At 30.4% G+C, this 27,814-nt stretch overlaps 2 protein-coding genes across 2 annotated transcripts; both read right to left on the bottom strand.

The window, feature by feature from the left end:
• Positions 1 to 8,331: 8,331 nt before the first annotated feature.
• On the bottom strand, positions 8,332 to 12,545 carry LOC115987016 (rac-like GTP-binding protein RAC2). The gene is made up of 7 exons (XM_031110455.1): positions 12,279 to 12,545; positions 12,055 to 12,142; positions 10,829 to 10,938; positions 10,627 to 10,690; positions 10,039 to 10,103; positions 9,387 to 9,452; positions 8,332 to 8,762 (listed from the first exon to the last, which is right to left on the bottom strand). Exons 1-7 carry the CDS (start codon positions 12,411 to 12,413, stop codon positions 8,664 to 8,666), a joined length of 627 nt encoding a protein of 208 aa, XP_030966315.1. The 5' UTR covers positions 12,414 to 12,545; the 3' UTR covers positions 8,332 to 8,663.
• Positions 12,546 to 19,869: 7,324 nt separating this feature from the next.
• Positions 19,870 to 24,294, bottom strand: LOC115983709 (premnaspirodiene oxygenase-like). The gene is made up of 2 exons (XM_031106448.1): positions 22,883 to 24,294; positions 19,870 to 20,594 (listed from the first exon to the last, which is right to left on the bottom strand). The coding sequence occupies exons 1-2, from the start codon at positions 23,792 to 23,794 to the stop codon at positions 19,986 to 19,988; spliced, it is 1,521 nt and encodes a 506-aa protein (XP_030962308.1). The 5' UTR covers positions 23,795 to 24,294; the 3' UTR covers positions 19,870 to 19,985.
• Positions 24,295 to 27,814: the final 3,520 nt, after the last annotated feature.

Here is a 27,814-nt window from a genome sequence, read left to right as displayed (position 1 = left end):
ATTGGAATTATATGTGTTAGAGAAATATATAAATTTTTATGAATTTCAGAATATAAATATGGACCTATGTGTGCATAATGATAAATAAGTATAAATAACACTAAAATATGTACATATGGAATTTTAAACTATACATAGACATTACTAATACAAGCTTAATTAGCATAATTGTAGATGCTGCAGAGAATTTCAACAAATTGGTAAAACTCAGAGACATTAATATAAAACCACCAAAAACTGTACACTAAACAGAACAAAATTATGTGGGAATTTTATTTTAACTTTTAACTTTTAACTTTCAATTTACAATTTACAATTTCCCTTTTTTTTTAATAAAAGAAAACTTTTATTTTACAATATTGAATTGAATCATCAATGATTCCTATTACAAATGACTTATAAAAGATTCCGTGTGGTAATTTACATGTGAAACAAGTCATGTTCTAGAATTGTGGTTGTAGAGACTTGTTGTACTAGTCCCTTGATATAAATGGAAGTATGAATACGCTAAAAAGTCGTACAACACCGACATGAGTACCACAGTGCATACTGTTAAGACAAGACGCGAGTGATGCATATCTCACCTGCAAAAGTATAAACAGAGTCATAAATTCTTTGGTCAGATCGTATTGATTTCCACGTTCTCAACTACTTGTCAAAGTTTTGAAGTTTATAATTTAGTAATTCCATCTTAATTAAATTCATCTCATTTGAAATAATCAAAATCTATTTCATTAATATGAATTACCAGCTTTTCTCAACAACAAAAAAAAAAAAAAAAAGAATTACCAGCAGTTTTAGTCAAATAAATAATTAAATATCATAAATGGTGGTATAGAAATTAACTTTTTATTTTTTTAAAAATATTTTTGGCTTTTTTTTTTTTTTTTTGGTTTCCCTATAGCAGAATAACAAAAAATCATAGTTTTTGAATATAAATAAAATTGTTAGAAATAAAGGTATTTTAATAAGGACAAAGTTTTGCTATTAATTTGACTACAATTCTCATTAAAAAAATGAACATGGTTAAGTATTTTGAATATCTAACCGTTTGATTGTATGTTTTTTATATTCTTAACACGAATGTCAAACTTCATGCTAATTGAATGTTATTTATTATTCGATTCATAAACTTATTTTTTATGCACAATTCTAAACTACAAAAGTTGAAATTTAGATATTTTATTAATAGCATAATTATTAATTTTTTATCTTTTGAAAATTTTGTAAATATGAATGATATAAGAAGAAAATTAGCCTGTAGCCATAATTTTTCATTTTAGTAATATAAATTCACAATCAAGTAGGAATAGGAATAGCTCAACTAGTAAAATCTTTGATGGTTGTATAAAAGATCTGGGGTTCAATCCCCCCTGCTTACACCAAAAAACTGATTGGTGTCTTGGTCTAATGATAAAAAGTTATCATCAGGAACGGATGTCATAGATTGAAACTCTCTCTCTCAACAAAAAAAAAAAAAAAAAAAAAAAAAAAAAAAGGTAGGAATAGGATTCATATGTACCTTAAGGTAAAATTCAAAAAAAAAAATTCCCAAACCTTAATGGGTTTAAAAATTTGAAGTCAAATTCATTTAAAAAGTTTCAAACCGTATTAGAATCAGGTTGGATTGAAAAGCCCATTAAACCCGATCCATTGTCATTCATTAAAGGGCATGATTCTCAATTAATGTTCAGTACCTACAGCTTTTTTTGTTTTTATATGACATGACAAGGTTTTGGGGCCTCACCTCGACGCCGTGTGCCCGCTTGGGGGGCCGGGGGCATATCACCCATGCATGTTTGGAAAACATTAATATTTATGGTATAACAAATTCCTTATTTGATTGAGGTACAACACTTTTTCTTTTTTTTATTTATTATATTTTAAAATTTTTTTTATTTGAAAAGTTAATAATATATATATATATTATATACTATATAATAAAATTTGAGTTTAAAAACCTTGATTACGTCAAATGACTACTCTCACTAATACATAAATTAATTATATATTAATTGTTAGGTTATATTTTCTCAAATTAAGAGATAATAATTAAAAATTATTTAATTTAGGTAAAATTTATCATTTTAAACTTCTAGAAATTTAAAATATATTCAAACTAAAAGTTTATTATAAAAAGTTTTAAACTTTAGTTCCAAACAAAAGCCCACATTTTCTTTCTAAAAAAAAGTCATGTTTTGACTTCTACCGTAACTAAAAGTCTATTATTAATATTTTAAGAACAAATAATTAACAAATTATTTTTATGATATAATTCTTCAAATTAAGGGATAATATTTAGCAATTGTTTAATTTAGATCAAACATGTCATTTAAACTTCAAAAAATTTAAATTATATTCAAACTAAAAGTCTATCCTCAAAAATTTTAAACTTAAAATGATTTAATTTAAATAAAACTAAAAATCCATCATTTAAATTTTCTAAAGTTAAATACCACATAACTCACGAATCATACTGTAAGGGTGCAATTTGGTTCCTATGCCCAAAAGGTAATAGGATCTAGACTCAAAGAATCCAATACAATGAATTTTGTAGAGAGTGAGTTAGAAAACTAGCCTCTAATGAATTAAATAACAATTATAGTGATCCAAACTACAAAAAAACAAAGATAAACTGGTTTTATCCAAAGAAAATCGTCATCAACTCAATCTGAGAAGGTTAGTTCTTATATATGATTCTTTTAAATTTGATTATAAGTCCAGTTCTTGTTGCTACAATATTTTTCTCTTGATTTTTCGATCCTCCCTCCTCAGGGTATTCTTTCTCTTTTATATTACCTTCCTTCTTTCATCTCCACCCTCCACGTGTAAATCATGTTTCTGATGTCGATCCTTGTCCCATAAGCATCTTCCTGAAGTTTCTGGAAGTAGCTGTAAGATTGAAAATTACTGTTCGGGTATCACTTCCACATTAATGCAGTCAGAGAGTTAGCTACAGAGCATTCAATACGATGATAGCAGCTTTCTCTTAGATATTTCATATTTCCCTTTTGTCTTGTGCCTTCATAATGTGTACCCTTATCAATAGAATCTCCCAGAATGTTGTTCTGGGTGGCAGACCACACCTTCAGACCTCTTCTTGGCTCAGCCAAGGAGGCATTCTTCCTCGGACTACCTTCTTGGACCCTTATGACCAAATCTCATTTCTTCATTCACTAATGCAGACTTCCATGACAACGTTTACCCGTCCTCGGACTACTAGATGTTCTCGAATTGGGCCCCTGGCCCAACATATATATATATATATATATAGATATATACTACTGGGCTTATCATACCTACACATTCCATAATATATCATATACTATACAACAAGCTATTTAGTATTTAAATTTTAGTCATTATGTGAGCTCACCCCCACAAAAAAAGAAAAAAGAAAAAAAAAGTTGATTAAGGTCGCCCAATGCAATGCCTCAAAACAGTAATCAATTCGAAGAACAAGAATAAGAAGACAAAGAATAGTGGTGGTGGGATTATAAGCACTGAAACCTTTGAATCTTTGATTCTCCAAACCAACTTTCAAAGCTAACAAGGATATAGGATTTCACCATATGAGTCAGGTATACCCACCCTTATTTTGTTTTGTTTTATTTACTTTACTCTTTTTTCTTTCTTTTTTTGTTTTGTTTTGTTGTGTTTTTTTTCTTTTTTTTTTCTTTTCTTTTTTGTTGGTGTGAGGATGAGGTAAAGAAAAAAAAAAAGAATATTTGAAGTTGAAAAAAGAGTTAAAATAAGCTGAGTTTGATTTTTTTTTTTTTAAAAAAAATTTATGAAACCAAGTAGTTCCCAATATAAACCATGCAACACAATCACCACAAGCTTGATCCAATGATTAGGAGGAAGAACAAGACAAGAAAGAGGACCACAGTAGCATCAAGGTATTAATCATTACCAATTTGTTTTTTCAAGTATAAATGAAATAATGATCTAAAAAAAAAAAAACGAATGAAATAATGATCTTAAAATATATAAAATTATATAATTCCCTTAGACTATATCTGATTATATATGTGATTTAATCAAGTAAATAAATCTATTTGTTTACTATTTCTTAAGTTTAAATATTACTAAAAAAATACTAATTGATGTAAGCGGAAACATTTTAATTCTATAATTCAATGAAATTAATTATGTTAAATTGGTGGGTTTCATTTAGATCAACTGGTAAAATTTCTAATAGTTGAAACTCTATCAAAAAAAAAAAAAAAATGTTTCGCTCTTTGGGACCATATAAAATATTTAAATGAAATAAGATTTTTCGATGTTTAGATTTATAGATAAACATTTTATTTTAATTTTTTTAACTGAAGCTTTTACTAAACTATGTTTTAAATTATTTTACGAATTGCATTTATATATTCAATCTAGGGCATTTTATTTACATCTATGTGTATATTGTGGTGCTTTATGTTTTCAATTTTAATTATTTTTAATATATATAAATTTGGAGCTACAAATATAATTTTTTTTATCATCCCACACAACATATATTCATTATATAACTTAAAGTAAAAGATTACTTCACTTCCAAATATATATATATAATTTTATTTTTATTATCTATTTTATTATTTAATTTTAATGAAATTAAGAAACATTTTTTTTTTTTTTTTAGTTTACATGTGATTCTTGATAAAGCCGTGCATTGCACAAGCATAATACTAGTAATAATAATAATAAAATTTGAGCTTAGAAACCATGGTTATGCCAAAATGATTACTCTCACTAATTAGTAAATTAATTTTATATTATTTATTAGGATATATTTCCTCAAATTGAGGGATAATATTTAACAACTATTTAATTTAGGTAAAATTATATCTTTTAAATTTCAACAAATTTAAATTATATTTAAACTAAAAGTCTGTAAGGACTAAAATTGACCCTCAGCCCAAGAGAAGTGAGTGATGGCCCAACAAGCTCACAACAATAAATTTGTTAGAGAGTGGAGTTTACAGGTGAAGACTTAACGAATCAAGTGTTGGACATAGTAGATTGGTTTAGTGTCAGAATGATTAAGAAGTATACTTTGAAGAGAAAAACACTCTTCGATCAAATCCGAGGAAGATAAGTTCTTATCTTTTTTCCAACTTTTTCTAAGTACAAAGAGTTCTTTTTTTTATTTTCTGTAGACCAAATGCCCCTTCTTTCATGGAGGCCCTCTCCTTATAGTCTTCCCCTCTACCTTCATCCTAACCTTCCACTTGTTGATTATGTAGATGATCTCTTGGATGCTTGTCCCATTAGAACTCTGCTAGAATCTTTGGGTGTAGTTGTAAGACTAAATATCCCTGTTTTGGCGTTATTTCCACATAAATGTGGTCAGGGGATTAGGTGCAAAACATTTAATGTGGTGGTAGCAACATTCTTCTCAGATATTTCTTAGTTCACTGTTGAATCCTTTCTCTGAAGTTTATCCTCAAAAACATGGTTACCTCTTGCACAATATTCTCTAGGTGGCCAAACTCCACCCCTCCACAATGCATACCGAGGAGGTTTGGATCCTCGGGAGACACCACTTGTTTGTCACTATTTGTCCTCGTCCTTGGCCCATTGACTCACATGCTTATCCTGCTGTCTGATTATCCTCGGGTTCCTTGGCATTCTCGGGTATGACCCACGGCTCAATACTCCTACTTAGTTCTTTTATTCCCACAAAGTCTATTATAAAAAATTATAAATTTAATCCCAAACAACTACCTACATTTTTTTTTCTTAAAAAAAACTCCATGTTTTGACTTCTACTCTAACTAAAACTCTATTATCAATATTTTTAAGAACAACCAATTAATAAATTAATTTTATATTATTTTTTATCATATAATTCCTCAAATCAAGAAATAATATTTAGCAATTGTTTAATTTAGATAAAACTTATCTTTAAACTTCAACAAATTTAAATTCTATTCAAACTAAAAGTCTATTATAAAAAATTCTAAATTTGAATCCCAAACAACAATCTACATTTTCTTTTTCAAAAAAAAAAAAAAACCTTTTGACATCTACTCCAACTAAAAGTCTATTGTCAACATTTAAGAATAATTAATTAGTAAATTAATTTTTATAATTTTTTATGATATATTTCTTCAAATTATGGGATAATATTTAACAACTGTTTAATTTAAATGAAACTAAAAGTTTATCATCAAAATTTTCTAAAGTTAAATACCACACAACTCACATTTTTATTTTTGTTTTTTTTTTTTCCTCAAGTTGCATCTTATTAAATTAATATTTTATTAGGATATTAAGCTAAAAGACTTTTGACTAAGGGATAAGATTTACAACAATTTAATTTAGATAAAACTTTATCATCTAAGTTTTAGAAATTTAAATTCTAGTCTAACTAATAGTCTATTATCAAAATTTGTAGAATATATATATATATATATATGTATGTATGTATGTATGTAGGGAAATAAAATAAGTTATCTAATAGTACATCTACATGAAAAAACTTGAAAAGATGCTAGCTTTGACATGACACTTGAAAAAGAAGAAGAAAGTGGTAGTAAGAACATAAAAGGACACGAGATGTACGTGGAAAACCCTAGATAAGGGATAAATAACCACGGTTTGCGCAAGAATGAAATGTTCTTGCTCTGCTCAAATTGTATTATGTATGAAAAGAGGTCACTCTTAGACAATAAAGGTGTTCTTGCTTTCCACCATCTCAACTTTCTACTCTCTTCTCTAAAATACCTATTTGGGTTCTTGCTTAAAACTACAGCTGCATGTCCCTCTTATAATTTGAGGAATATGGCTGAGTACAGAGACATGTGTCAAGTTATCATTTCTTTATTTTGGACATTTTCACAACTGCGATGTTATCTACTGACTAGAGGATAGGAATTGCGCCAATGTGGCATTGGGACCTGTGGGTAGGTAACTTTGTCACTGCTAGGGAAACAAATCCTAGACATTAAGAGGGACATCAAGAGTACTGTGATTGATACATGTGTTTCTAAGGTGATCCAACATGCATTCAACCAATAAGGGGTGTCCTCATAGCTTCTGACCTTAGAAAGTCACTATCTCCCTTTTTGTGATTGCTTGAGTACCATATTAGGTGCATATCTTACTTCCTTCCTAAGGCAGTCACGCCTTTAGCACAGACCAAGAACAAGATCCCTTAGCCCATGCTTCCTCTTCTTTTGCTCACCGCTATTCCACGTGTAAGGTCCAAATTCAACCACGTATACATTCTCCCATGCCTTAGTGGTGTTATGTATAAGAAGTTTACTATAAAGAAGCAAAACAATGGACAACTATTTAAGTTCTTGATTTCTCTTATGTAAATTTTTTATTTTTTATTTTTATATTCTCAAATTTTGAACTCTTTAGTGTATATTTTGATTTAGGTTTTGATTATTATATTTAATTTTTGAGTGTGTTAATTTTTTAAATTAGACTATCACTAGGAAAAAAATGTATTGAGGAACTATTTTGTTTATTATTATTTGTGTTGGTTATGGCATAACCCAAATAGGAATGATCAAAGAGAAATTAACACAAAACACAAAGAGAATTTTAAAATATAAAAATAGATAAACACTAATAATGTCCAAACTCTACACAATTAGAACTTAAAAGTAATTTTTTATATTAAAATTAATTACTTATTTTAGAATTTATTATTACTTTTTATTTAATATATATATATATTTTTAAATTTAGCTTACATATGAATCTTCATCAAACTATGCATCACATGAGAATAATATATATATATATATATATATAGTTGAGTTTAACTCAAGGTGGTAATTTTAGAATCTACTAATATTTTTACTTCATCCTAAAAAAAATTGAAAATTTTGAGTTATAATGATTAATATGCTAATGCAATACATCATGTCTAATCCAACACACTATCTACTTTTTGTGTTGGGGGGGGGATGTGGGTGGGGGGGCGGGGGCGGGCGCGGGAATTCAACACAATATTCCGAATCCTATGGCCCAAAAGCGCGCAGACTCTCCCGAGTTTCGGCCCATAGTCATAAACAATGGCTTATTCGCTTATTTATTTAGTGCATTTACTTAAGTGAAAAAAAGAGTAATATTTTATTTGAGGAAAAACAAAAGTGCTTTTAGGAACAACTTATTAGTTATTAGCATAGTTTTTTTTTTTTTTTTTTTTTTTCAAAAGATATAATTTTTGATAATTTTTATGTTAAATTAATATGTGACAAAAACTTAAAACTAGCTTATTTCTTAAAAAACAAAAAGTAAGATTATTTGAAAAAAAAAAAAAAAAACTGAAACAAAAATCAAAAAAACTTTTCTCATATGTAATGGGCTTGTACATCACTCTGCAATCTATCAAATCCAATCATCTACTTTTTCAGACAACACAAATATACTTTTAATCCAAACATGTTTTGAGTTCCAAAGCCACAACCTCTGTAACGTGCTTTTTTGTTTTTCTTTCCCAACTTGGAATAATATAAATAGAGCATATACTAGTTTATAGAAATGCCAAACTCATACAAATCAATGAAATGACCAGCGTGAAATTCAATGATTTTCTCTCAGAACAAAGAATAAAAAGACAAGAATGGACTACTGTTAGAGAGATGGGAGTCATCATCATCATCATCATCATCATAGGCATATATAAGATCAGGAGCACTAGAAGATTATCAAAGAATCCCGCATGTCCTCAGCTTTCTCTTTGCCTTTTTGGGCTTTGGAGGTTCCAGCACCAACTTTATAGATGTATCAAACACACCCTTAACATTCTGCAATTTTCAGTAACAAAGTTTCAATTTACAGTTCTTGAAACCAACTTGGAACAATTCTTACAATGTCTAAATTATGTTAAAAGAACACATTTGGATGCCAATTAGTACTATTTCATTACTTTCTTCTGTATCTACAATTCTGCATATGTTGCTTTGCTTAGAACAATGATTTGATTCCTTGTTTTATTTTACTAATGAAGTGATTACCGTACTGGGACAATGATGTCTCCAAATGGCTTGTGTTAGAGTTTAGAGGAGCTTTTTACAGACACACATACCTATATTTTTCCCTTTATAATGATGTCTGAAATATATGTCACTAAACTAACATTCAGGTGGCAACCAGAAGAATTTTTTTTTTCCATGATGATGGGCTACCATCACAGAGACCCTACTGGGAACAATCTTTAATAAATTGGCTGCACAACGAGGTTGACCTGAAATCTCATGTCCTTTATGAATTACCAATCAATCAATATGTTCCCATTTTGTTCCTGTTTTCACTTCACTAATATATCTAGTAGACCAAGTACTGAAGTTTGATATGATATCTTCTTCATGTTAAATGATGGAGTATTTCATAAATTTTATGAGAAAATATATAAAAAATGAGAAACATACCTGCTGTGTCTTTGAGCTGCATTCTATGTATGCTACTGCTCCAATTTGGTTTTTCAGTTCTTCACCCTGGTATTAAAAGATGTACTATATAAATACATATAATTGAAAAGGAAAACAACTCCACACAAGATGGTTTTTCACTGATTTGTCTGTGTCTCAGCAGAGGGGTGCATCAACATCAAACTAGGCCATACGCACAATGTGACATGGCCTGGAAAGCTAATTATTTCCACCAAAAAGAGAGATGGGTGCACTATTCAAATTGACTGTGCTTTGTTGAAACAATCAGTGTGTGCCCCATGTTCAGTTGGTGTTGCAAATAGACCCATGTTCAGTTGGTGTTGAAAATAGACCCATGTACACGCGTGTAACATGCGACTAACATTAATAAGTCTAAAGACCAACAAATTTTACAATTGTTGAGGTGGCAGATTAATATTGGTATACCTTGTGCAATAAAGGTGATGTTAATGGTGCTTCCAACGAATGTGACGTTACATTAATAACAATCTACCACCTCTATTAGTTGTGAAAAGAAAAATTTGTCGATTGATTGTCTCTGTAGCATTGCTATACGATTTATTGTATTGCTACAAATGCAAAATGCTTATGTGATTGTGGGGAAAAAAAAAGTTGCAGGTTGCCTGCCTACCTGTTTTGTGGCAATGGTACATGCCCCAGGATAATTCAAGTGAAACTCTTCATCTTCTCTCAAATCTGCGATCCCAAATAACAATGTTTAATAGAAAATAGTAACAAACAAATGTACAAGCAGAAAAAATCTGGGTTTTCTTTTTTTGTGGGGGAGGGTACCAAGATTTTAATCTTCATGAATAATTAAGAATGTCCCAAACAACTGTGAATATACCAAACCATATATACTAAATATTGATGCAAAACTAATAAGAACATATACAGATATTTCTAGCTACATTTATGTACTTGAAATGTATATATGTATGTATTCAAATATCATTAATTGTAGGAGTGGATGACCATGTTGCACTTTTGATTTCAACAATATACTTTAATTTGATTGTACATTCCTGTATAATAGATTTTGAAGATTCAGAAGAAAAAGAAGGACAAAAAAAGGAACTTTTCATTCTTCACTTTATATCTTCCACCGAGCATACTTGATTATCTAGAGAATTGGGACACTTCATGGAAAAGCAAGGCCATAGTTCTGGCAATAATCATTAACAGACGTAAAAAATTAATGAAGGAAAGAATCTATCACCTAGTTTGGTCCCCACAAGAACAATGGGCACTGATGGGGCATAATGTCTCAGCTCCGGAACCCACTACCCCAACATAAGAAGAGGCAGGAGGAAAAAGAAACAAGCACAAAGAACCTGATAAGTATATACATTTGGTTGAAACATTTTGTAAATGAAAGAAGATCAAAAGAAGGATTTTATCAAAAGAAAAGAGAATCCTACTTTCTTTGATATGTTTTCAAAGCTAGGCCTACTTATTAAAGAAAAGCAAAGTAGGAAAACATCAGCTCCTCTGTAACTCAAGGGCCTCAGCCTGTTATAATCTTCTTGACCTGCAAAAATTGCAGACATTGTAAGCTTTCATTCCATTGACTTTTAAAAGCCAAAGAGCTATCCTAATTTTGTTTTAGGAGCCACTTTTGCATTTTCATATGAGTTCCCGCAATATTAACTTGGAAAGTTACTATTTATTTCAAGATTAATCAAGGTGCTTTGCAATAATTGGTTTTCAAAAACAAAGCTTAATGGGCTTGTTTTTTTCATGTCACATGGAAGTGCTGATGTGTTTCTAAGATATATGGAACATATTAATAAATATTAAAATTTTTAGTAAGCCTAATTGCCACACGAGTTGGATGATTTCATGTAATCAAATGCTTTAGGAAATACAGAACTCTGTCTTTTTCACTGTCATTCAGCCAAATCATTAAAATGAGATCTCAATATTTTTTATTATCTACAAGACTACAATATTAAGTAGCTCTAATTAATTAGCCTTAGTCAAATACATAAACACGCACATGCTTTTTTCATATATGAATAAAAATGATACCAATGCTTCATTTGATACAGTCTATTCGATTTTCCTATGAATTGTAGATCACCACTACTGTTCGATTAGAATGTATTTTTTTTTCCTTGCCATGATCCTTGTAACTCAATGACATTATCAAGTTCTCTTAATAGGGAGAACCTAGGTTTAAATTTCCTATCCCCAATTGTTGTATAAGTCAGGAAAAAAAAAAAGATGTGTTTTTCCTTTGGAAATTATCATTTATGCTATATATGTCTAAAATTCCTTTATGCTTGCTCACAGTTAAGATTGAAAAATAATGAAAACTGAATCTTTGGTAGTAATGGTGATCAATTATAGCCATTAAAAAAGTTTTTTTCATCATAGAACTAGAAAAACATACGAGTAGAAGTTTAGACAAAAGCCATTTCATCAAAAGAAATTAATTGCATACAAGTACAATTTGCCTGATCCCTTTGATCATAAACAATAGCTTCAAATCAGAGGCCAAAATTTCTTCCCCCTAAGGGAGGTCATGATTCTTGAACCATAACAAAGTTAACAATCATTGAAGGAAAACTAAAAATTGAAAGATAAAAAAAAAAAACCATGCATCAAACAAATCGACCATTATAGAGGGAAAGATTGAGTATACCAGCAGTATCCCAGAGACCCAAATTCACAGTCTTCCCATCAACCATAACATTGGCACTGAAGTTATCAAAAACAGTGGGGACATAATCCTGTCATACAATACATAAACCCACATTGGAAATCAAATGCACATTAACAGAAACAACTAAAAAATGAAAAAATAAAAAAATAAAAAAAGTAAAAACAAATAAAGAACATATATGAAAGTTAAAAAGAGTTTTATACAGCTGGGAAAGTGTTGGTGGTGTAGGAGATTAAAAGGCTTGTCTTCCCAACAGCACCATCTCCAACAGTGACACATTTGATAAACCTTGTTGTTGTTGTGCTAGGAGTAACTGCAGCATTCATTCTGTTATTCATCAAACAAACAAAGAAACGAAAGTAGAACAAAACTCTTTTTTTTCTCTCTCTCTCAGACAAACAAGAACTTGTAGTGCCTGTTTAAGATTCTCCCTCAAAGTCTGGTTAAGTTTATATATATCATGTAAGAGTAAGAGAGAGAGAGAGAGAGAGAGAGAGAGTTTGTGAAAGATGACTTGAAAAGGTGCCAAAATTTTCTATAGGCTTATGAAGGGTGGCAAAGACCTGTGAGTGTGAGTTCACTTTAATTTGAGCTGTCAGGGAGGCAAAAAGTTGAAACAAAAAGCAGCCCACGTAGGAAATTAATCATTTCAAATCAAAATATTGAAAAGTAAAAAAAAAAAAAAAAAAAAAAAAAGAAAAATGGAAAGAAATTATTGATTATTACGCGCTTGGGGAAGCATTTGAGTACAAGCTCCAATGATTTTAGCTGTGTACTTGGTGTTGGTTTGTGCTTCTTTTTGGCAAATCAGAGATTTGGATTGCAGTCATGAACATTTGGTTTTTATTTTTTATTTTTTATTTTTTTTTATTATTATTTTTTTTTAATAATCAGTAACCTTTGGTTTAGTAGAATATGAAACATTTTTTTTTAAAATTTTTTTATTTGTTTTTGTTTTCTGTTTGGACAGTGGAGATTGGTAGATAGTGAAAAGGTTTCTTATAAATTGTTCTTATAATATTTATCATTTTAATTTAGCATAAAAAAATTAAGTTCAAACCACATATAGAGACACAATTAATTTGGCACGCAACCAATGCATGAAGTTAACAAGTTACGTAGACATGTGGTTTTTTTTTTCTCTAATGATTTGATAAAAATATTAAAAGCCTTTACGCAATTACAATGCGTGCAAATCCTCACCACCCTCTTGCGGCATTTCCTTTCGAACCTCCAAAAGCCAATGCAAAATAACATATTAGTATTTTCCCTCGTGTGTGTTTATATAATAACATATTAATGAAATTTTCACACCATATTCTAATGGCATATATGATATCTATGTATAATTTTTATACTAAATGATAGATAATTCGAATTTGTGAAATTCGCTTCATAATTATTTTTCCATAAACAAGTTAACTAAGACATTTCTTCTCAAAATGTTAAGACACTAAGGCTATCTCATAAAAAAAAAAAAGAAGGTAAGATTCTAATTAGTTTTGTTGTACAATAGACAGAATTTGAACCTAAGTCTCTTATGAGATTTTACAAGTTGAACTCCCATATTATATCATAATTAAGTATTAGAACTTTTAGGAGACTCTTTTTTTTTTTTGGGGAAAGATTTTAAATGATAATGACTTTATTCGTAGTCGAAAACTGAAATCGCATCAACTTGTGTGATAGAGTTTGCAAATTGATCATTTAAAAAAAAAAAAATGATTCCACACCTATTGAATATTAATTATCTCCTCTAAGAACCTCTTTAATCCCACAAATTTCACACCTATAGTGGACGTGAACCTTAACAACTACATTTATTAGCAAGATAAGTAAGTATACTACAAAGTCATGGATCCTCTCAATGAGCTTGAAATCCAACAAAATCTCTAAATTTTAATGAATTCAAAATACATAATTTGTTGGAAAATTTATTTAGAATTTTTTTGGTGTTAATAAAAGTCTATTTCTTGTTAAAAAGTAATTGGTATTTATCTATATGGATTTGATAACTTTGCCTTAAGAACCCTTCTATAAATGGGAGAGGAGGAGATTAGAATTAAGCATAAAACAAAGATAGGAAAAACATGAATTTCTGCTTGGGATATGAACTTATAGTGCATGAAAAGGAGTGCAGCATGTGCATGAGAGAGGGCAAAGAAAAGTGAGAAATTTTATTTAATGGTGATATTGTTGTACTTGCTGTAAAATCAAATTTTAGACATAAACTTGAGAGGAATTTGATATTGGTTTAATTATCTAGGATTTGTTTGTAGTTAGTCAGTGGTGGCTCAAAGATATATTTTTAGCGGAGGTAAGTAAGAAGATGCATTTTGGGTAAAAAATGAATCTTGCAGTTTATGTGATTTCTTTATTACAAAGTGCTATATTTACAAAGTTTTTACAACATTTTTCTAATAATTTTAGGTGAAAAGTTGTTATTAGTTCTAATTTAAATTCACTACTGAAATTACCTCTTTTTTTTTTTTTTTTTCATCAGTAACAACCAGTAACAATCCGTCACTTAAGATTTGTTGTGAAAGTATTATGAACATAACATTTCTCATATAAGATAAATTATAAGTTCAATGCATATTGTTTATTAATATGATTTTTTTTTTTATAATAGTTTATTAATACAATGAGGATACTAATTATTGTTGCTAAGATTAAATGTTGGAAATCATCTATTGTTTTTAAATACAATAAACATATGAATTATTGTTATTAAGTAAACTCCAAGCGAGATTTAAAAACAATAAACTTTTATGTATTAGTTTATTTCAAATTCGTTAAGATCTAAATGATTTTTTTTTTAGATTTAAGAAGAACAAATTTATACTTTTGTTGTTAGGCTTACTGTTTCCCCCATATATTAGATAAAATTGGTTTGATATTGAGTTTTTTTTTTTTTTAATTTTATTTTATATATATTTTTAATTTTTAAAGACCAAGATATTGTCAAGACAATCATAATCAAGTTCATTTTAGCTAGGCTTTAAAAAAAGAAAAGGTCTAGGAGGTTCAAAATTTTATTTTAGGAGGGTCATATAAAATATATATATATATATATATATATTTTATATAAAATTGGCTAGCTCAAGAGTAGGGGGGGGGGGGGGGTTCATTTGAAGCCCTGAACTGTTCCTAGAGCCGCCCATGTAGCTAGTCTCCTAGTTTTCTTTCAGTTTGAAATGTGTTTTAACCTCATCATAAGGAGCAACTATTATGAAGCGTACGTAATCTGTTTAAATTTTATGAGATGTTAATGAGGTTGGTCCAACTTAATTAGCATCATAAGATTAAAATTGATTTTGGTCAAACCTGTCCCATAGTGTAAGATAGCTAACCTGTCCCATAATGTGGAACATATATAATGTCTAACTCAAATAAAGATTGATATTAATTATTAAAAAATATAATAATAAAGATTGATATTAGTTGCCCTTGATCGTAAAGATTTATATTAGCTGTGTCTGAATTGCGTACAAATGTCTCTTTGCCTACAGATGCTTTAGAGGATTAGAATTGATATTGCTTCAATTATTATGGAAGCCACGGAAGTTACAGCAAATGTCTATTTGCCTACAAATGCTTTAGAGGATTAGAATTGATATTGTTTCAATTGTTATGGAAGCCATGAAAATTACAGCAAATGTCCATATTTTTCTAAGGTACGGTCATCAACTTTTTGGAACAGGGTTCAAGAGCCCTAACTGGACAAAACGAAATTAAGGAAAGCCTAATGACCTACAGCAGTTTGGGAGACATCCATGAATATATATATATATATATATTTTTTTTTTTGGAAAGAAAAGTATTTTAATTGAATTGAATAGATATGAGGAGTTTGTGATGTGCCTTATGTTAGAACCTCATTCTCTTTTCTTTGTGTTTGATTCTTAAAAAAGAAAAAGAAGAGATGAATGGGCACAAGGAGTTAAGGACAGCTAACTGAAGGTCATGATGGGAAAATTTTTATGGTACCAGATTGGAAAAAAAAATATAAAAAACTAAAATAGATGCACAAAAAAAGTCTCCTTAATGTTGATGGCGCAACTTTCAAATCCTCTCATTCTTCAAGAGTTGGGGTAGTAAACCGTGATTTTGCTGGAAGAGTCGAGGCAACGCTGAGTAAAAATATACCAGACCTGTTGGGGCCATTGGAGATTGAAGCAAAAGCTTTGGAGGAAGGGGTTCTTTTTGCATGGGATGTGGGGGTTCAAGAGGTTATCTTCGGGGATGGAGTTAGGACTTTGAGTTAAGGGGGCGACTTCGACCTCTAGTTTGGCGGCTTTTTAGCAGTGGAGGGTTTTTTTTTTTTTTTGGATGCGTGCATTTGCTAGGTTAAGACAAAATTATTCTGTTTAAAACTTTTTCAAGGGCCAGTTGTTTGTTTGAGTAAAATTAGTTAATTGGACTTAATTTTTTTTAGCTTTACTATTGGTGATTTTTGTTGTTGCACAAATGTTTTTGGGCTAGTATATGTTGTTTTAGATTTTAGATCTATAAATTTTTTTAATGGCCTTTAAAATGAGGAAAGTGTTAGAGGTATATTGCTGATATAATGAGTAATTATTGGTAAGTAAAAAAGTGATGTAAGTGATAGGCCTAGATGCGAACTAATAAGAATTTGTACCTCAATAGTTTATAAAAATATTGTAAATAAGTTTGTAACTGTAACATTATTCTAAAAAGAATCAATGATATTGTTAAGGGGGCAAAATGTAATTTTATAGAACAAAAATTCCTAAAATTAATGCATATATATATTAATATATATTTTTTAAAAAATTATGGGGGACCATTGCCGGTCAATTAATGCCTCTGTCCCAGGTTATCTTTGAGTGTGACTTACAAATTGTTGTTGAGGCTATGAATGGATCGTGTGAACCACCAATAACTATTCGCAATATAGTTGAGGGAATACAGCTTAAGTTAAAGGATTTTAGGGGAGTGCAAGTCTCTCATATTCGAAGGCAAGGCAATCGCCCTGCACATATCTTAGTTCAATTTGCTAGGAATTTAGTTAGTTTTGTAACTTGGATAGAAAAAAAATCCTATTATAATTGAGTCAGTTTTGGCTCAAGATATAATGTGTTTATCTTCATCTTAATAAAGTTACAATCTTCTTATCAAAAAAAAAAAGTCTCCTATTGTCGGTAAGAGATCTAAAGTTTAATTCCTACTTACAAAAAAAAAATCAATGATAATGAAAAATCATTATAGAGTGAATCCCATAAAAGTGAAATAGAGGGTAGGATGCATGTTTTATTCCGTCAAAAGAAAAAAAAAAAAAAGAAAAGAAAATAATTTAGGATGCATGTTTTACACGCCACTAAGAGCATGTGGGTTTACAGATTGAAATTTGATACTCCCCGATGGTCACGGTATGGGAACATTTTTGGTCCACCATTGGTCCTTAAGAAAAAAAAGATCACACTAGAATCACGCTTGCGGTCTACTAGGGTTTTTATAAAACAATATGCATTTTTTCTCTTTTATTTTTATAAAAAAAAATTCAAGAAAAAAAATCTTATTTATAAATATAAGGCAAAAATGTAAATTGCACTATTTAAGTTGGACCAAAATTCATTTCATGTCTTTAACTTTATTTTCGTTCAATTCAGTCTTCTAAGTTTTAATTGTTTCAATTAAGGCCTTACATCTACTTTCGTTAGAATATTTTGTTAAGTATTTAACTCATTAATAAAAAAATAATGAAATTTTTTTGCATATTAACAAAATATATAAAATTGAAAAAAAAATTTTTGAAAAAAAAAAAAATCAACAAACTCTCCCTAGCACTTTTCCAATAACCAAACAAAAAATAGAGAGAAGAAAAAAAAAAAAAAAACTTTTCCAAATCTCGTCATTAAAACAGAAGTTTGGGAACCCTTGACTTCCACCTGCCTCTCCCCCCCCCCCCCCCCCTCCCTCCCCAAAAAGTATATATATAATATTAATTTTTTTTTTTTATCCTTATAATAAAAATATGAACACCTTGATCCTAATTTTTTTTTTTTCAAGCCCAGCTACAATAAGTTTAAATATGATCCTCTTAATACTACTTTCACAATATTTTTACAATAAATGTTAAGTGACAAGCTATAATTGGTTTTTATCTAAATTCACAACTGACATTACTCTTTTACCTACTATTAATAACTTGTCACTTAAGTTTTGTTGTGAATTTTTTGTAAAATTATTGTGTTAGTAGCACTACCCTTAAAATATTTAATTTTATAAGAAAGAAAAAAAAAAGTTTCATACTTTTGTTCATTCGTTAAAAAAAAAAAAAAAAAAAAACTTTTTGGAACTCTAGGCATTGACAACAAAAGGTACCCATGTGTCTCTCCTCATTCTCCTCATTCTCCCTTTCTCCCTTTTATGTTATTTAAAAAGGTGACTTTTGATTAACGCATATTGTAAAAAAGATTAACCTCATTTCCCTCAAAAACTTCACATGCCCCATAATAAACTTCCCTTCTAACAGTATTCTACCAAATGACTCAAGGGCATTTGATTCGCTGTAATGTGTCTTTGATGTGATGCACATTACGATGATGTAACATTAAGGTTTTTGATTTTTTTTTTTAACATTACCATAATTTAAAATTACAAAATATATCATATCATCTTAATTTCATTATTTTCCTAAACAAAGTAATGTTGTATTTTTGTATTAAGATTATATTAATATAAGATTACAATAATACAATATTATAGTGTAATATAACATTGCGGCGAACCAAACTCTCCCTAAGAATTCATCATGATTTGGGTCTGGGTCTGGGTCTGGGATGTATTTGTTCATTAAAAATAGATTAACATTAATTAGTGTATAATTATCATAAAAAATGTATAATTTACTTAAGACCATGCCCAAACACATTCTATTGCAAGTCTCGAGTGGGTTTTGCAATCTATGATCGCCAACTTAATTGCTTAATAACTTTGCCTTGGCCCGTGGTTCTTTTTGAAAGTGGAATAAGCCCAGTCCCATATTATAGGATCAGGAGGGAAGCCCAGTCTAGTGTTCAATGCCCACAAACAAGCCCAATTTATAAATTGCTACAGTGGCCCAGTACACATCAGCTAAAAAAAATGAGTTGGACTAAATGTTTAGATTTTAATTTTAAAAATTCATTATAATTTTTGGACAGTCACCAGCAAGCTGCCCAAAGGTAAATTCAGGGAGGAGATGAAAATTACCAAAACGATGCCATTTTGGGCGTTTAACAGATCGGTTTAATGGAGGCTAATGGGAGGCTTTGATTGAACACTTTTGAAACTTAGAGGATTCAATGGAATAAAAGCAATGTTAGATACTTGAAATGAACTACGGTGAAACTTAAAAAATGAGTTTTGCCTTTTTGCCAAAAATTTATATTAAAATAATGATGTGAAAAATTGTAAGAGCACAAAAGTTTATGTGACATAATATTATGAGTTCAACCAAAAATCAAATGTCTTTGATTTTATGTGTGTGTGCGCGTGCGCGTGTTGAACAATAGGGTATAATTTACTGAGTTTAGATACAATGCAATTCCTTAAAAAAAGTATCACATATTTTCATCCTTATTAATCAGTTTCTTACGATAAAATGAGGAGTCCAAAGAGGACTAGCATTCTTGATAGTTTTAAAAGTAACTCCTCCATCAATTTTCTAAAGTCTTATCCATTTGTTTGAAATGAGTGGTTGGATGTAGCTATATCATCAAAGTTTTAAAGAGATACCAAAATAGTGATGATAAACATTTGTGTAAACATTTTTTTTTTTTGATAGGACAATATTTGTGTAAACATCGATAACATAACAAGTGTAATCTACTTATTTCAAAATGGAAGGATATAAGAATGTTAAGGAACTTCATGGTAGAGTTACCTAAGAATGATATACAATACTAATCCATCCAAGGAGTGGCAACTGGGTACAAATCATTCCCTCGTCTGCAGGTTAATCCCAAAGACTCGGACATGTCAAGTTCTTCTGGATTGATTGTAGAGGGAAGTTTCCAAGTGAAGTGATACAGCAATTGGGAAAGAACAAGTTCAACATTAGCAAGAGCAAATGATATACCTGGACATATCCTCCTACCACTTCCAAATGGAATGAATTCAAAGTTGGTCCCTTTAAAATCAACAGAGGAACCATGAAACCTCTCAGGATGAAAGCAATCTGCATCAATCCAATATGTAGGATCTCTACCAATAGCCCATGCATTAATGATTACTTTTGTGTTGCTTGGTATCTCGTACCCATTAATTTCACATTTTTCTCTTGATTCTCTTGGGATCAAGGCACCAGGAGGGTGTAATCGCAAAGTTTCCTTCACAACTAATTTCAAATAATCTAGTTTTTGAATGTCTATTTCATCAATGTTTCTTGTCCCTTTAAGGATTTTTCGCACTTCGTTTTGTGCTTTCGCCATTACTCTTGGGTTTCTCAATAATTCTGACATTGCCCATTCTATTGTAGATGCTGAAGTCTCACTTGCTGCAGCGAAAACGTCCTGTAAATGAAGGTTGAATCACACTAAGACAATATTAGGAAAAATAGGCTAGTTGCATAATTTGTAAACAAAGTATTCCGTAGTCTCCAGTTACGCTTAATTTTCTTTCGAATTCCAAATTTAGTGACTTCAATTTTGATTTATTATTTGTACATGAAATTAATTTCAAGAGATAAATTGCTTCTAAAACCATCATACTACACAATCCTGTGTATTTGATTAGACAAGCTACCACTCTCAAAGAATATAATGGCAAAATACATATTCATGACCTCCTTTTGCGTATATGTGTATCTCAAATACTTCAAAATTTTATTTTTATTTTTTAAAGATTTTTGTTAACAGATGTCCTTGTGGACGTGTAAATGAGGTTTTTGAAGGGCCCTACTAAAGTATTGAAAGTCTCGACTACTTATACGGAAAACCAATCAATTGTAATAGAAAATTATATCTTAACAATGGCACAAAGACACCAATTAAAGGGAGTAAGGAAGTCAATTTCGCAAAAGAAGCCATTTTGGTTTAAGCAAAGGAACGATATATTTTGGTACTAGTTAATATCGATATACCGCTTCAGAGTTACCGCTATATATATATAATTTTTCTTTTCTTATTTTCCTTTAGTATTTTAAATCCCAAGTCTTTGAGTATATTAGGCCCAATTCATCATCAATTTTATCCTTTTATAATAGCCCAGTCTAGTAGAACAAAACTTATTTACAGTACCTTGGGTGCTTTTTTTAGGTTTCTCTCTTAAAATTTTGCCATGTGACCATTTAACTAAAAAATTCACTTTCATTTCATGAGAAAAAAACACATAACAAAATTTTAAGAGGGAAACCTAAGAAACAGTACCTAAGTATTGTACTTAAGGGTCTGTTTGGTTGGAGGGATGGAAAGTGGGAGGATAGAAAATTGTGAGAGGATGGAAAAGTGGGAGGATAAAAAAGATTTTAATTTCTCTCATTTTTGTTTGGTTGGGAGTGGAAAAATGGAGAGATGAAAAAAACAAGTTTATATAAATTTACGCATCCTTTATTTAAAAATGATACCCAATTAAAACAAAAAATGTGATAAACAACAAAAAAAATCAATCATCTAAATTTATTAAAAAAATAAAAATCATGTCCATAAAAAAATCACATCCAAAAAAAAAAAAAAACACAAAAGGAAGCAAAAGAAAAAAAAAAAAAAAACTGAACAAACCCCCCCCCCCCCCCCCCCCCCCCCCAAAAAAAGGAGGTAGGCAACGCCTGCCCAGTAAATCAAAAGAGAAAAAAAGAAAAAAGAAAAGAAGAAGGGGCAGGGGCAGGCAACGTCTAGGTGAAAAAAGAAAAAAAAGAAGGCAACCAGAAGGAAAAAAAAGAAAATAGAGAAAAAAGAAAAGGTTGTGAAGAAAAGGAACGTATATTGCACATGGGTATTTTTGTCTAGAAATGATGTCTAATTTTTTCCTTCAATTTTTTCTTTATTTTAGAGAGAAAATTTTTTGGTGAACATAAGGAGAAAACATCTAGATTCTACAATTTATTTTTCTTCCTCCCTACCCAATAAAATATACTCAAAAAAATTTTCTTTCATATTTTATCTTCAAAATCTTCTACCGACCATATTTCACTCTAAACCAACACACCATAAGTCTTATCAGTCCATTACATATAAATCAAGATTGTCTAATTATTATATTTAAAAAAATAATAATAAACCTTGGAACAAGTGTAAAAGGCATAGACTCCACCTAACTCGCATGATTTCTGAATAGAATTCAATGCCTAACATTAGTTTTAACTTTTACCAAAGTAACAAAAATATACATTCATTTTATAAGTAAAAAGTTTATAAAATTTTATATGAAAAATTTAAGAAGCAATACTTAGATATTGTACTTAAATTTTGTCAAATTTATTACATTAAAAATCTAAATTGCCTAATATTATATTTGAAAAAATAACAATAAACCTTAGAACAAGTGTAAAAGGCATAGACTCCACCTCAATGGCCGGTACGGCACAATGACAAAGTTCCGGCGAACCCCACCACTGCATCATGCCCTCGTTCTATTAATCTGCCTCTCAATGCAATTTTTGAATCGTGTGGCCGTTAAGCTGTGTTTATTATTATTTTTTGAAGTAACGTGTGATTTGATAAAAGTTAAAACTAGGCATTGAATTCTATTCAGAATTCACGTGAGTAAGGGACCCATATTTGTTAAAACGTTGCTCACTTTCTAATTAAGAAGAAAAGTAAAAGAAATGTTGTTTATAAATTGACAGATCTTATTTGCGTACCTGAGTTACAGCTTTAATCTGGTTGCTTGTGATTTCAAATTCAAGCTCACCCATCTCCTGAAGTTTTAAAAGCACATCAACTAGATCATCATCATCACCACCAGCAGGTTCATGTTTGCTGGCTGAAATGGTAGTACTTCTTTTCATCTTATGCTCATTGATTATTTCTTCAAGAATCTTGTCTAGCTTTTTGTGCAGTTTCTCCAATGCAGGCCTCATCCCAGTAAGGAAGCTAAGGAACTTCAGTGATGGGAACAAATCAGGCACATCAAAACCTCCACTGAGATTAAACGATTCCTTGATTAATGATAACAATTCTTGTTCATATTTGCACTTCTTCCCAATTGCTGCTCTGGAAGTTATACAATATGAGGTGGTGAAGATTTTCTCACTAAGATTGATTGGAAGTCCCTGTGACAAGGAAATGGATTCAACAAGATTCCATACCTCTTCTTCTCTTATTGTCTTAAATGACCGGACTCGCTTGGGACTTAGGAGCTCAAGAACACAAATCTTTCGCATTTGTCTCCAATAATCACCATAGGGAGCAAATACAATACTTGAATTATCATAGCCCACAATTTCAACAGCAAGAACACTTGGCCTATTTGCAAAAGCAGCATCATGTGTCTTCAGAACCTCTTCAGCTACTTTTGGTGATGAAATAATTATAGCCAACACCTCACCCAGCTGAAGTTGCATAATGGGTCCATATTTCTTGGCTAAGTCTCTCAAGGATCGATGTGGTAGAGAGAAAACAAGCTGGTGCAAATTCCCTATAAGAGGTAGTTTCCATGGCCCAGGAGGCAATTTGTGGATTTGGCCTTTGGCTTTAGATCTCTTCCACCAAATAACCAGGATAAACAGGAAGGACAGCCAAGTGAAAAGAGGAAACTGTGGAACTTGGAGCATTGTGGACAAGACAAGTAGAGTCGCTCTTATCTTTGGCCTTTGGTTTTGTAATCATAGAGTCAATTAGGAGTGTACACGGTTTGGTTCAGTTGGTTTTGGAGAGGTTTTTTGCGCTACACTTATAGGGTGCGGTTTTATCCTATGCTTGACCACACCTCACTTTTGGAAGGTAAAAACCGGTCTACATAATGTGCGGTTAATCTTAGCGGCTTGGTGTGGTTTGTTCAATTATATGGGCTGGACTCTTATGTGGTTGAGTGCAAAAGAGAAGAGAAAAATGGTTAGTGGGAGCTTGAAAATCTAAGATTGAGAGGGAAACACTACTAATTGTTCAGCGGGATTAGGGTTTGGAAGAAACATTATGTGATTGAGAGCAAAAAAGAAGAGAAAAATGGTTAGGTGAGAGTATGAGATTCTGAGATTGAGAGGGAAGAATAATGAAGGTGGTTGATGACTGATGAGTGACTGAGTTCTAAGTTTGAGAGGTGAGACTGTGAGAGGAGCAGAAGTCTAAAGACTAAAGAGGAGAAATAAGATTATGAGAGTAGTTGAGTTTGAGTAGGACACAACTTGAGATAAAAGATTTGTGTGGCTGAGATCAAAAGAGAAAAAAAAAATCTTGCACAGTGAATGACTCCATCATTGACTCAAACAGTGACAATATGACATCATTTTTTATTTTTATTTTTTTAATATGTTTTTTTTCAAAAAACGCAAGTGGCAAGACAGTGAGTCAGTGACTAATACATGCAGCATTTAAAATTTTTTTTTTTTCCAAAAAAAGTAAGTGGTAAGACTGTAACCCATAAGGCTATACGACATTATTTTTTTAATATTTTTCTTTTCAAAAAATGCAAGTGGGAAGACATTAGAGTTACTAGACAAGACCACTCACACTCAGTGATGAGACTATTCGGCTATTCCTCCTAACACACGTTTTTTGACTGAGAAAGGTAGCCTCACTCACACACATTAACTTCTTTTTTAATTCAATTTTTTTTTTTTTGATAAGAACGTGAGGCCTGTTCATGGTCATGGATAAGAATTCAAATTTTTTTTGGGACCTGTTCATGGATGAGAACTTTAGGCTTAGGCAACCTCTTCTCTTCAGCTCTTCTTAGAACGGTATGATATTTATACACACACACACACACACACACATAAATATATATATATATATATATATATAACATGCTCGGGTCGGTTCGGTCTTCATCGGTGGGCACATCTCAATGCCGATGGCTGCACTGGTTTTGACCATTGTGCCAGAAACCTTCGGCGGAGCCCTAAGCGTGGTGGGGCGGTGCGGTTAAACTGGTTCTGTCGATGCTGGAATATTCATGAACAGGCCTAGAGTCAATGAACAATATGCTTCACCTCATCTATATATAAAAAAAGCGCAAATGCGTTGATGCATTGTAGCTATAGTGCCCTTTTGGTTTTTTCAATTGGCACTGTAGCTATAGTGCCTAAAGTTTTTTTTTTAAAAAAAAAAAAAATTTATATGACTGGCATATATATTGTTATACTGATACAACAAATTTTGATGCACTGTAATTACAGTGCCCTTTTGGTTTGTTCAATTGGCACTGTAGCTACAGTGCCTAAACTTTTTTTTCTCTAGTAATCGGTTTGTTTGTTTGTTTGTGTTTTTTTTTTTTTTAATATTTATATGAGCTGACATATATATTGTCATACTAACCAAAAAATTTCACAATATTTTCACAATTATTGAGGTGTCAATTTCTTACAAGTTGAAATAAAATAATAAAATATGAGACTGTAACTAACCACAACTGAAAATAAATGTTTTAAGAAAATGTTACAACACTTATTTTTTTACAATATTTTCACAATTGTTGAGATCTCAGTTTCTTATAGATAAAAAAAAAAAAATGCTAAGTCCATAACATTTAACATTAATTTCACAACAAATCATAGGAAAGCTATTATTGATGGATAAAAAAGTGATATTAGTCATGGGTCCATTTTAAAATCAGTAACAACTTGCCATTTAGAATTTGTTATGAAAATATTATGGAGATAACATTTTTATAAAATAAATAATAATATATCAGACCAAATCTTACCACGATTGAAAATAAAGGTATTGTGAAAATATTGTGACATTTTGTTATATTCCTAAACTTCTTTTTTGATTTAGTCAAATTTCATGAGCATAAATTCACTGTTTCACGAACAAATTTCTCCTGTAGGTTTTTTTTTGTTTTTTAATTGTTGTTGTTGTTTATTTATTTATTTTTAATGCATAGTTTAAAGTGCTTGTCCCAATTAAAACCCAATAAAAATTTACCATCTATAATTTGTTGTGAAAATGTTGTGGATGTAACATTACTCTAAAATAAAATTATAAAATATCATACCAAGGCCCACCATAGCTAAAATAAAGGTATTGAGAAAATATTGTAACATTTATTATGTTCCTGACTTTTTTTTTTTTTTGGTTTAGCCAATTTGTTGAGTCAAAATTTATAGTTTTACTGGGCTAACTTTTTTTTTTAACATATTTTTTAAAGTAAAAAATATGTTTTACCAACAGAAAAGAATTATGGAAAAGGGTACTTTCCCCATTTATGTTTGGGGTAGTTTCATCCCTCAACAATAAAGTTGAATAATTTCCACCTTTATATTTTGTAGACAAGTATATAGTTCCTTCTGTTACTCACTTAGTTAAACAATACCAAAATCTTATGATTCCTAGAATATTTTATTGCGCAATATCTAAAATGCCTTACTAAATTTTAATGTCCCAAAAATTTTCTTCGTGTATTTTGAGTTTTATGTGTTAGTCATACTTAAAAAGTAAAAATAATGATGCATTGTATTCTATTTTTTTACCTAGAGAACACTAATATATATTAGTGGTTTAAATCTTCTAAATTTTTAATTTTATCTAATAGAAACTTCAATGACATATATCTTTTGTTATTTTGTTATTTTTTTATTTGTTTTCTTTCTTAAAAATGTGTTCATTAAAAATTAAGTAAGCTAAGTATTGTAGTTAGGCTCATAAAATAAAATGATAAAGAAAGAAGTATGAATAACAAAATATTCATTGCAAATGGTTGTAGGTATTTAATTTAATGAAGAGTTTCAATTGTAGCATATGTAATTATTTATTGCGAAAATTTAAATATTGTGACAATGTTTTATCAAAACTTAGTTGTTTATTGTTGGAAGATGACGATATTTGTTATCATTCTTAATTAGTTGAATTTTTTTGTGAGTAGATACCATCTTTAGTAAATAGTTTCTAAGAAATGAAAAAATATTGTGTATCAAATGATACAACGTCATCCGTATCAAAATCCAATAAACGAGAGATATGTGTGTAAAAATAACTACCTACTAGCACGTGTCTTTCAATTATTAGTGGATTAGTTATTTTTTACTGACATATCTCACACTTATTTGATTTTGATATCGCTGACATGGTATCATTTGATACTAAATACCTTCTCCTAATAAATTATCATATTAAATAGATAGCCATACATTAAATAACTATTCTATATTTAAATACATGGTTTGATACTACTTCAAAAAACAATCCTATCTTAAATTTTCTCACTCAAGGGACAGCATGTGCCATGCACGTGCAACCCTTACTAGTTTTCTTAAAATTTGTGGATGCATTGCTAACTAGTGGCATAGCATTATGATTAATTAACATTGAGCGGAGTGTGAGTCTGTGTCATAGTTTTTAATTGATTGCCATTTGATTTCATTCTAATTAATCAACAATTTGGAATTTAATATATCTTTCTTTAAATTATTGGTTCTAAAAGTCAAAATTAGATTCTTCTCAAAAATAAAAAGTCAAAATTAGACAGCTTTGTATATACTAATTAATGCGTATGTGACATCATATGCTTTCCATTCTTTTTGATTTGTAAGTATTTCACCGCATACTTTTGGTGTGATAGTCACTCCACAAGTATAAGTGCTTGTGGAGTGTGAGGTGTAAGAGCTGAGATTTAAATTTCCAGGAAAGAATTT

This window comes from Quercus lobata, chromosome 4 (genome assembly GCF_001633185.2).
Source record: "Quercus lobata isolate SW786 chromosome 4, ValleyOak3.0 Primary Assembly, whole genome shotgun sequence".
NCBI classification, from domain to species: domain Eukaryota; kingdom Viridiplantae; phylum Streptophyta; class Magnoliopsida; order Fagales; family Fagaceae; genus Quercus; species Quercus lobata.
Note: the sequence above shows the minus strand (reverse complement) of the source record. Positions and strands in the feature narration are given on the sequence as shown.